This window comes from Alligator sinensis, unplaced genomic scaffold (assembly GCF_000455745.1).
Source record: "Alligator sinensis unplaced genomic scaffold, ASM45574v1 scaffold1299_1, whole genome shotgun sequence".
Lineage (NCBI taxonomy): Eukaryota > Metazoa > Chordata > Crocodylia > Alligatoridae > Alligator > Alligator sinensis.
Window position 1 is genome coordinate 702729 of NW_005842647.1, and position 11581 is coordinate 714309.

General features: G+C 42.5%; 1 protein-coding gene across 38 annotated transcripts in view; it reads right to left on the reverse strand.

Moving 5' to 3' along the window:
• Window positions 1-1533: 1533 nt before the first annotated feature.
• Window positions 1534-11581, reverse strand: part of TNNT3 (troponin T3, fast skeletal type) — a 46494-nt gene continuing 36446 nt past the window's right edge. For 37 of the 38 annotated variants that reach the window (XM_025215515.1, XM_025215510.1, XM_025215517.1 and 34 more), the window contains 5 exons: window positions 11390-11503; window positions 10886-10995; window positions 8712-8802; window positions 7810-7850; window positions 1534-1930 (listed from right to left, as the gene is read on the reverse strand). In XM_025215515.1, coding sequence (XP_025071300.1) covers window positions 1882-1930; window positions 7810-7850; window positions 8712-8802; window positions 10886-10995; window positions 11390-11503 — 405 coding nt within the window. In that variant the 3' untranslated portion in view covers window positions 1534-1881. Of the gene's footprint in view, window positions 1931-4958; window positions 5000-7809; window positions 7851-8711; window positions 8803-10885; window positions 10996-11389; window positions 11504-11581 lie in introns of all 38 variants that reach the window. The other variant, XM_025215482.1, reaches the window with a different exon arrangement.

Consider the following 11581-nt stretch of genomic DNA (forward strand, 5'->3'; position numbering starts at 1 on the left):
GAACTCCACCACGGCTTGGTCCCCCCTCCCTTTCCCGCCCTCCTGCCCCTGCCCCTTTTTCCTGCTGTCAAATTTTTGTCATCAGTGGTGATCAAAGACCCCAAATTCAGAAGCCAGAAAGGGGTTGGGGTGGGTGAGGAGACAAGCGGCAGCAGTATTCACCCCTTGAGTTCCAGAGCTACACCAGCAAGCCCCGCAGCCCACAATTTAATCATTCACGGCTTGCCTGCAGTTGGTGAGCCCCCATTTGGATAGTCCTGATTTCATAGATTATAAAATAGTTTCCCTTAGGATTTGGTGGAAACTAATTGCTTGGGATATTTACAACTAAAGTTCACAAACCCTAAATGGTGTAATGCAGGGAACAATTCTGCTTGGACCCAGAAATAGATTTCACCAGGGGTCAGCAACCTACAGTCTGTAGGCTGGATCCATCCCACAGATGTGGGGCTTCAGCTACAGTCGCTTTCCCTGTATGCCATGGGGAGAAGCAGTGGCTCTGCTAGAGCTCTTCTCATGCCACTCTAGAGAGAAGGTCACAGCACCCACCCTCTTGCCTCTGACCTGAGCTTCGTCATTCTGGCCCACAACCTGAAAAGGTTGGTGACTGCTGGATTAAACAATTTACCAGGACTTTTCTGTCTCTATTTTTCTGTCATCCTAGGTGTTCTTCCAAAAGTCAAAGGGTTTCCTGGCTCTTATTACAGCAAAAGGTGGGGAGAAGGGGCCCTATTAGCCTAATTTCTTCTTAGAAAGATGTAATTTGACCATCTGCTTCATTTGTTGGTGAAAATGTAAGGTAAAAAAGTAACCGTTTCGATCCTATACATGAAATTAATATTTTCTGTTCTAAGAAACCAGAAACTCTGAGATAAAGATATTAAAAAAATGTGTCTTAGACTAAGGGTTGGCCAGGACTTTCTCTTCAGAAAATGAACAAAATGCTCACCACAAAAATAAAATGGCCAGTAAAATCCTAACTGCTTTGTTCCTGTATTTATGACTTTCCCATTTATTTCACTGGATGGATGGCGTGGGCAGGAAAGAGGGCATAAACTCACCCCAAGTTGTCAGAATTTCATATTAGATTTCAGACTTAATCTTGGGTTATAATTGCTTTAACATGTATTTGAATTAACTACACTTGACATTATTTACACTATAGTATATTTATACCTTTCAAAAAAAGACTTTACAGAATACTCTTTTTTAATAGTTTTGTTTCGTGCTCCCAATTTTATAGTTTTCTCCCACCTTCGTTGTCTATTTCATCCAACTTAGGCATTCTGATTTCCTATACTGATTGTGAACACTTCAAAACAGATTGTATCTGTCATTTGTCTCTATAGTACCTATAAAATGGGGCCGTAATACTTGATTGTAGTACTAAGCTAATAGTAATAAGCCATATTCTCTGCCAAAGAGATATGTCAACTGACATAAGCTGAGGATGTGATCCAGTAAGTTTGGGGTATCCCTCCCTCACAAGGAAATGGGAAGCTTGTCCACTGCAATGGAATACGAGAGCCAAACTGCAGCCATAGCATATATAATTGAAGTAGGTATCGGTCACACTTTATTTACAAAATCCAGAGATTTGTACACAGCAATCTACTGGGAGGCATAGAGCTGGTATCGGGAAAATAAAGAAAACACGCAGCAGGTTGTAAAGATGCCAGGAGGGAATCATCTCAGCTCCCCAGTGACCTTCCCCTAGATTCGGGAAGTTGCTGGAGTCCTCAAAAACAAAGCAGTAGGCAATCCAGGCTGGTGTTGCGATCTTTGTGTTGCTCAGGCATAAGAACAGAACTGGTTTGTGAAAAGGGTTAGGGGAGGCCATGCCACCGGAGATGCTCCTGTCTGCGGTCACTTTCTGTTTCTTTACTTCCAGCGCCCTCCGACTTTGCCCTTGGCTCCTGCCTTCTTGCTGCTGTAATATGGAAAGAAAGAAAATGTGTCAGTGTGACTGCTGCAGCACAGTCCATTTGTCTTTTCAGTTGCCTGCTCCATGACAACAGAGTGACTAGATGCCCCATGAATTAAACCTGCTCCAGAGCAAAGGTAAGCACATTCTAAGGAAACAGACTGTCAATGTGAGATGAGATTTCACTTGAGCCTCTCAGAGAGTGACCAAGATGTGCACACCTAGATGACCAAGGAGTTTTTCCCCTTACCAAAGTACATGCCCAGAGAGCAGGGGAGCCTTGAAACTAACAGAGATGGCTCCAAGGAATTCAGATCCAATCCAAGATCTGAACGTTCTCCAAATCCAGGGATAGTCAGATCTGGATTTTGCATTCAGGGTCCTCTCTGGAGAGAGAGAAGATTTCCTTACACAGGATTGCCCTAGTACAGTGCACTGGTCACCTGAAAATTGAGCTTGAGAAATTGTCCCCCATGCAAGATGGTCAGAACAATACAATGGAAGCTGAATAAAAGAATTGCTTTGCCAAGGTAAGGGAGACTGTATGTTCCATGGGAAATGTAAGCAGTCATAAAACGTAAGAGACACGGTTTGTGAGGGTCACCATCTCCAGAATCATGCAAGTGATCCTTCAGGACCCTCACTGTACTAGAAACCCAGTCTTTCTGGGATTGTGTGTGGAAGCAGTCCCCTTGTGGTCCTCAAGCTAACGCTTTCAAAGCATTCTCAGCAAATAAGTATTGGGCAATCTCTTCCTGCATGCAGAGAGCCCTCCAGCATGCAAACCACTTACCTTCCTGTTGTGAAGCTGACACACACCTTGTCTGAGGTGTGTTCCAGGTGAGAAAATTAGTTTGGTTAGGCTCTGTACTGTAGTAACAACGGGCTCCATGTGCAATGAGTTCTCGGTGCAGTGCACACCCCTAACCCCACACACTATAAGGCTACTTGAACCAAGCCACTTGCAAGCTGTTAAGCAATTTGGTGCTGGACAGAAAAGCAGAGGCATCCAGCAAATACATACCATATGTTCTGTGGTTGGAATGGATGTTTCCAAAGAAGCTAAGTTTAGAACACATGCTCCTCCAGGGAGTAAGAAAGGGGTTAAAAGGCAACAACAGGAGGGTACATGTACATTGATTACATGGTCCCCAAATCAGAGAGGAATGTTCAGTTATAGTAGCCTTACATATGGAAAGGGCTGCCATGATGACTCATATACACATATAGTGAATACATTACCTGTCAACAAGTTTAGAATAGAAGCCAGCTTATTACAAAAATTGACCTTTCACATGAGAGACAAGGGGGTAGTGTGTGTTTACTCTAAGAATAACCACTGGATCAAAATTACTAGAGTAGTTTTATAGCCAATTATCAGCTCCCCGTATTAAAACCACTTCTAGTTTCACAAAACTCTATAATGTTATTCCTACCTTTAAGTAGAGGGTGGAGTAGAGATGTACTTTATAGACTAACGGAATCAGAGTTAGTCTACATGTTAGTCTATAAGATGCATCTTTATCTTATCTTTAGGTTGCACCTGCAGGGATTTAATGTCCTATAAAAACATGAGGGAACATGTGGATGAGAGATGCTTTGGAATATCATGCTCTGCTTCTGAAACGTGCCAGAATACCCAGAGATCTGGGTTCCCCAGCCAACCCTTTCCAAAGCAACCTTCTATCATGCCCAGAAGAGTCTCCTTAGGGGAAAAAAAAAGTGGGGGGGGGGAAAGATGTTTCTGAGAAAAGTAACAGCCTTTGACCAGTAGGGGGCTGCCTTAACATGGCAACATTTTGTCATCTTATAGGTCCTGTGGTGATACTAGAAAATGTAGCATTCAGGAAACCAAATAGCATCTTGATGAACCTGTTACTTCCCATTAACAGAATTACAGGGTCCTCTTATAAACCCAAACCACTGAAAAGCATGTTTTTCAGGATCAAGCCCTTTGCTTGACATCTACACAGAACTGCACCTACAGTGCTAGATCTAAATGATATCACAGTGGGCATGCCTACAAGTTCATTAATGCGCAGTAGTTACTGTACATTTAGTTTAGTGCTTACTTAATGAAATACTAACTAACTGTGCAGTAACTATATTTACTGTGTAGTAGCACTGGCGCACAGTTTTTTGTGATGCCTACTGCTTAGTTGTTAGGCGCAGTTGCCTAATAACTAAGCAGTAGAGTATTAACACAGTTTTTGACTGGCACGCTACTGTGCAGTGTTATTAGGCTACTGTACAGTAAGCATCCCATGTAGGCCCTCCCAGCATTTATGTCAGAACAGGAAGAAAGCATTGGGTCTTTGGTAACAACAGTTTTGAATCATTTGCATGGTCAGGGCTCTTTATGCATGGTGTGATTTTACTGAGGTGGCTCAGAGACAATGCAAAGAGCACGCCTCAGCATTCAGAAAGCCCCTCCTGCACCTTCTCCATAATTTGTCCTCTTTGCCTTTTACTTCCCTCTCCCCTTCCTCTACACCCTAGGCCTCTCCTTGTCTCTCATGAAGTGAGGTCTCCAAATGAAAACATGCAACAATTAAGACATGGGACTTGCAAACAGGAAAGAAATTAAATTAAACACAGGTAAGGTGGAAAAGGAAAGTGAGAGGTATGTGATCAATGAAAAGAACTCTGTCACTGATAGATAACCACTACGTGGCAGTCATAACCATGAATGTTAGTCTTGTTATGCCTCCTTCCTTACAATCTTAGCAGTCACTCAGAATCCTGTGTAAGCAGGTGTAACTTCCAATACTGTCTTCAAAACAGGTCAGCCAGCATAAACAGCCATGGCTTCAAGAGACAGCATTTTTGCCAAGATTGTTGGAAGGGGGGGTGGTTCTTTTACACTTCAGCTTCACTACCATTTTCTAAGGGTGGGGAGGGTTGGAAGTTACCCTTCCAACTCTCGCTTCAATCCCTTACAGGAAAAAAATGTCTGTGTGAAGGCTGAAGTGACAAGTAGAACACTGAATGGATATCCCAAACCATGGGCTGGGAAAGGGATATGGGTACTTACTGCTTCTGAGCCTGATCAATCCGGTTCCTGAGGGTGGTGATCTGCAAATAACACACATGACTAACATTTTTAAAGGGTTCTGCTGAGTGATCTGTTTTCCCATGGAAAGGGAAGTGTTTTTACCTGGCCAGAGAGCTGGAGACAAGTGCCTGTGGTGAAGGTACCATCTTTCTTTCCAAGGAAAAACCTCTCTTTTGAGAAACCACTCAGATGTTGCTAACTGGCATTAAATTTACAAGCCAATTTCATGTCTTAAGAGGACGTTACAGAGCAGGGATCCCACTATGGGACAAATACTGGGACAAACAATACCTTTGTTAAAACAGTTTGCTTATAACTATGTACAACAGAGCCAAATTATTGTAAACTCATGTATACTCAAACTTCATGTAGGTGAAGGTAGGTGAACTAGAGCGAGAGTTGCAAACTGGTCATTGTGAAAGCTCAGGAGACCCTGGCAGTTGTACTTTACACAACAGCGTGAGCTTTCCTTCACCTTATTTCCACTGCAACCCGTCATCCCAGGTATAAATTTTCCAGGCAGTTAGCAACCCTGAAATGGAAGGTGGGTTTGACCAGGGTAGATAAGAAATTGGACACAGAAAAACTCCAGAACTGGAGGAAAATTAATGAGTATGCTCAGCAACAAAAAGCTCCAGGGCTTTTCATATTGTAGGGATGTAGGTTTTCCCTGCCACCGCCCATAAAAATCACATCAAAAGACCACTGCAATTTGGAAATGAGAAACTGAAATTGATGGGTATCAGTGGGCTTAAGCACCTGATGAAGTTTAAACATCTAGAGTCAAAGGGCTTCAAAAGACTTTGGATCAGGCTGTAAAGAGTCAGGATGGTGGGTGACATGTTCTTCCAGTATGTATGAAGATTAATTACTGGAGCAGCATTGGTTATGGAACAGGGGAAGGGAGAATGTTCAGTGTCAACTCCTCTCCTGGCACTCAAACAAAGAGAGATTCCCAAAGAAGACAGAGAAGATATGTGAGTGGGAAATTTTTTCAACCAAGAAAATGAAGGCTTGTGTGGCTGAGACAAGGACTTTCCAGGATCCCTTGCAATAGTAGCAATCTGTGGTGTTACCCCAGTGGGAGTTCATAATGAACCTGGATATGATGGCTTGTCATCTCTTGGTCAGGCTAAGGTTTTAAGCTGGAACTTGATGCTTGGAAAAACATCCAGTAGACCAATGCTTGTAGCACCTGACAGAGCCAATGTATAGCTGCTGTGCACTTTTGCCTGATTCAGTACCTCCATCCTCACCTGTAGCATCAGCCTCACCATTCCAATATGGCAGCTCTCTCTCAGTTAATGCAATATACTTTGCACTGTGAATGTATATCCACTAAGAGGTAGGAGGAGCCTGTACAGGCCACTTCTGATCTGTTTGTTTGCCATCTGTAAGTCCATCAGGACATAACCCAAGTCTCTAGAGGTGAAAGATTAACCAGCCATTCCCCTATTACTCTTCATGACTCAGACTTCTCCATTGCCTCTGGATGCCATGATCTGAGCAAACTCACAATCCAAAACACCAATGGCCAAGCAAAGGTTGCCTGGCATTCAAAAGTCACAGTGCACGGAAAAACAAAAGTCACATATCAGGTTGTTTCGCCTTCTTGGACTTTCTGGACCAAATTTTCCCACAGCAAACAGAAAAAAAGAGACTGTAACATTAGAAGCAACAGGACAACATAGAGGAGGAAAGATCCACTGCATTTTGTACTTACCCATGGAAGTTTAAAAGTCTGTCACATGGGTTCAAATCATTTATTGCAATTTATTGGTAGAAATTCAAACTTGCTCTTACAACTGACCCAAGAGCTTGTGACTTACCTTTACTGCTAACCCTGTAACAGCAGGCATGGCATGCCGTCTCCTGCCCAGCATCAGTGAGCAACAGACAGCAGTGCTGAACACCAGCCCCCTCACCATCTCACCTTGTATGTCTCATTTTCTTCATTTTTCTTTCCCTTGCTTTCTTTATTACTTTATCTTGTCTTTTTTCCTGCTTTCTTCTCAGCTACTTTCTCTTCATCCCTCTTCCCCTCTTACATTCTATTGCCTTCCTTTTCATTCTCTCTGACCTTCTTTCCATGCATTTCCTTTTCTTTTCTCACTCTCTTCCTTTATTATACTTTTTGCCATCTCTCTTCTTGCTTTCTATACTGTTGAGCCCCCTTCTAGCTCACCTTTGCTCATTCTATCTGTCTTTCTGTCTTCTTATATAGTTTTTATCACCATGGAATCTAAATATTTTTCCCAGGCCATTATTTCTTTAAAGACCTATTTAGCCTGCACCCAGACAGCATCTTAAAGCTGTGTACAAACATGTGTTGCACAAGGTAAGGAGCCTTTCCAGATTCTGCAATGTTTTGCTTTTCTGGCTCTGAAGCAGAGCTGCCTTCAGAGACTGTTTGTACAAGGTATGGTTACATTTCTTGGCAACTTTATTCTTTGACCCAGAATACATTTTGACCCAGAATCACCCTGCTTGTAGTGCTGTTGCATTCTATCTAAACCAATGGAACATCAGCCAAGCAAATGCTTTCCATCTGAGCACCATGAATTGTGCAACAGCAGGTGTTAAGCACCACTGTAATTTTGCACCAATTGTTTGCTTAATACCCCATTTCAAAGAATGAAAAGTGGAAGGAAAAATGAAGTAAAGGGAGACACACAAGACTCAGTCTCCTCTTCCCTCTGCTACATGAAACTGAGCGCCAGCTTGCTGTCCACCTGAGTGCAGAAGCACCCGGGGTCTCACCATGCATGAGGCTCATGCATTTCAACAGCCTCTGCTTCTGCTGCTATGTTGGCAAACTCTTTGTACTTACAACTTGGACAGTGCCTCTACCCTGCAACGGAGTGTTGCAATCTAGAGAGATTGAGATCATTATGTTGGTGCTAGTTATTCTTAGTCCAGATGTTTTTAACAAAAAATTGAAAAGAAGTAAAGAGAAAGACAGAAACAGTCATGAATAAGGATCCCAGCGGGATGTCAGTTACTGAAGTTTAAAGCACTTAAGTGCGAATATATTCCATAACACGAAAGGACACGTCAGCACCTTGATACCATGTGACCTTTCAGCAGATGTTCACATATAGAGCCACAAATTTCATCAAGGGCCTCTTAAAAGTTCAGTCCACAGGGAGCCATTCCCATCCCACTTTCTCGGTTTTAATTCTGTGATGAAAATAAAACTAACAAAATTTAAGTATGAAATGGAACGTGTACTTAAGAAAGTTACTTTATGATGGAGACAAGCAAAAAAAATTAACTGAGATTTTTTTTATGACACCCTTCCAAGTAGATCATAGCTAATTTCTTATTGCATTGGACTGTATCTTAATTGTCCATAGAGCATGGATTCTGATCTATTCAATTCCAAATTAAAGTAATAAATTCAGTCTTCTAAAATTAGCCATTTGCAGGTCATGCATACACAGTTATAGGAAGTCCAATTCCAGGTGCCTTTCTAGGCAAATATTTCAAAAGCTATGTGGGGAAGTAGATGAACAACATACTCACACCACATCAAAAGCAGGTTGGACAAACACTTGGCTGGGATGGTTTAGTTAGAGATGGTCTTGCCTCGAGAGCAAGGGACTGGGCTAGATCTCACGCAGTCCCTTCCAACCCTACTCTCCTATGATCTCCTATGGAAATTTCATAGCTTCCTGCATACTGGATCAAGAGATATCTAGTGCCCCGACAGAGACTGGCTTATGAACCCACCTCATACTTTTTGCTCTTAATCTCTTCTCCAAAATCATATTTTTCAGTTTCCAGTTGGCATAACCAATCCCACAGTTCTTTGGCCTTCTCCCTATGGTTTTTATGAGGAGGAAAGACAGGAGAAATATATGTTACACATTTCTTGTGGTTCTTTTGTCACTACTCTCAAGATTTTTTTAATGCATTACATACATCTTCTTCCAAAATTCTCCCTATCTGCATGTGACTCACTATGTTCAAGATCAGATTATATTTTTTCACAGATTTATGCTAACCTTCTAATCTCATACCTTTCACCTGTTAGACATTAAACCCCTTACATCAGTTTGGTTTATTTCTTGGCTCTTTGGCTTTCATTAAAGAACCCAGGAAATTAGAGGAAATTAAAAAAGTGGATTCCAAATAACCAAGATGAAGAAATAGCATAGTATATTTCACCAGTTCCAGGACTGGGGCCAATGACTGGGAATGACCCTTAAATTATGCCCAAATTCCATCATCCAGAGTGCAGAATAATAATAGTTAGACGACAGTCTGTACCAAAATACTTGATAACAAAACACACAGCTCTGAGAAAGTTCACATCTATATCTAGCAGTTTATCTACATCCCTCCCAGCTAAATAGCTGGTCCAATAAAAGATATCACCCACATAAATCCTTGCCCCTGGCATCTATATCGTAGCAGTTCATACCTATATCTAATTGTGATTCTGGTAGAGGACATTTCTTTCTGCCTGGAATTACCTCCTTAAGTTATGGTTTGTTTCTTTTCCTAAACAAACAGCATATTCCTGATTTTTTTCTACTAGAATGTTTCCTATTCCTTGACAAAATACCATCATGACTTTTTTCCCCCTTCATCCTTCCCCTCCAAGACTTTAAAAAGCAAGCACCAAGGCAAAGATGTGGCACAGGGTATTATGAAGATTCATTTTGTCTCCGCAATATACCTGATATCACTACACTAAATACTCTGCAAGCAGGAGCAGCTATTTCTGCTTCTGGGCCTGGGCCATCTGCCACTATTTTGCTCTCATCTGAAACTGAGTTGCTAGAGCCCTTTGCTGGATGGCAATTCAAAAGCAACATTTATTCTCCCACCCAATGTACACATTTACTCCCACATCCCACTTTCTTTCTAAGTCCCACTTTTAAAAATATCTTAGATTGTTATGACCAGGTTTGACTTTAGGATTCTGAGAACCATCTACAGGAATGATGCCCGTGGATGAACATGGACAGTGTTCAGTCCATCTATGGGCTGGATCCAGCTGGTGGGCCAATCTGGTGTGCGGGCAGCAAGGAGAGGCCCAGTCTGGCCATGCAGGGGGATCAGGGAGTGGCTCAGCCCCAATTCAGCCGTGCAGAGGGAAGAGGGCATGGCCTGGCCCAAATCCAGCTTTGCAGGGCAGTGGAAAGGGGTGGCAGTATTACTTGCCACTACTCCACCAACCACCAAATTTCCCAATCGGTGGGGAAGCCTGAGGGCTGGGTGCTATGGCTCCATGGGCTGGATTTGGCCCATGGGCTGGAGGCTGAGTACCTGTGATCTACAAGGTTAGCCATGGTTGGAGGCCCCAGACCTAATACTTCCCAAGTTACTTCAGTGTGTGTTGATGTTGTACCAATCTTCCCTCATAGAACAGCCTCACAGAATGATGCTACACCATAAAGCTAAAATGCAGCTATGCATTATGCTGATACCCCATGGAGGAACTACTGTACAATGCTCTAAATGCATCTGAAGCTAAAGCTGTGTGGTTAAGACCAACTGCTCTTAAATTGGGGTGGGTTAGGGAGGGGAAGGAGAGTTTGCATGATGTAGTTACCTTACAAATTTTGACAAGATGGAAACCCCATCCTGAATAACAGCAGAGAGAAGGCAGTGTGACCATGAAGTGACCATGGCTGGATGTCCATCATACCATGTGCAATAACATATAAAATCCTTTTTTCACACAAAAAGTTTCCCTTGCACAAACACGGGCTGAATTCAGCATTGCCTTCATAAAGGCTCCAAAACCTCCCCAAAAGCTAGTTCCTTCAACATAGAAGGAAGACCACAAGAAGACATTGCTATGGGATAGCATTCAGATCTGGTAACTCTGCCTTCCCCATGTGGCCTTAAAAATAGCTCCAATCTACTTGCAGCAAACAGAGATAACACATTACCTGAGCTTGTCTTCATTAAGGTGGTCAATGTTGAGGGTTTTACGCCTCTCTGCCAGGACTTTCTTCTTTGTTTCCCTAGCAGTCTGCTTCTTCCCTCTCTTCTGGTCAGCCTAGAGGAGTAACATTTCCAGAACATCAGTGGATGCTGCCTAGCAGAAATTCATGATAAATTAAGTAAGTGTTGTTGACTCACATTGAGCCTTCCCTTAAGACACACTAAGTCATTAGACTTTGTATCATTCCTAACACCACTTACTCCATAAGAAGATAAATTCTTACCAACAATATAGCGGTGGTGAAACTTGAAGGAAGCACAGGAGTTACTGAAGTTTTCCTAAAAGTCTACATGATTCCTAGCAACTACTAGAATGAAATTAATATGTTCCTTGTGTTTGACAGATAATTTGGGAGGTTCAAGAGAAAAAGGGAATGCAAGCCATGCTACACCTCAGAAAAAGTGTGTTCAGAGCCTCTTTATTTCGTCAGCTAATTCAGGCATTTTACCTTAGCCAAATAGCTGCTGTATGTGGCGCCCATGGAGGTCAGAGCCTTCTTTTTCTTCATGTCATCCTCAACCCTTCTCTTTGCATCCTCTTCCTCCCTTCTTGCCTTCTCCTCCTGTGGAGTGGAACATGGGAAAGCAGATTACTGCAAGGACTCTAGGCATGCTCACAGACAACCCACTAGCAGCAGGAA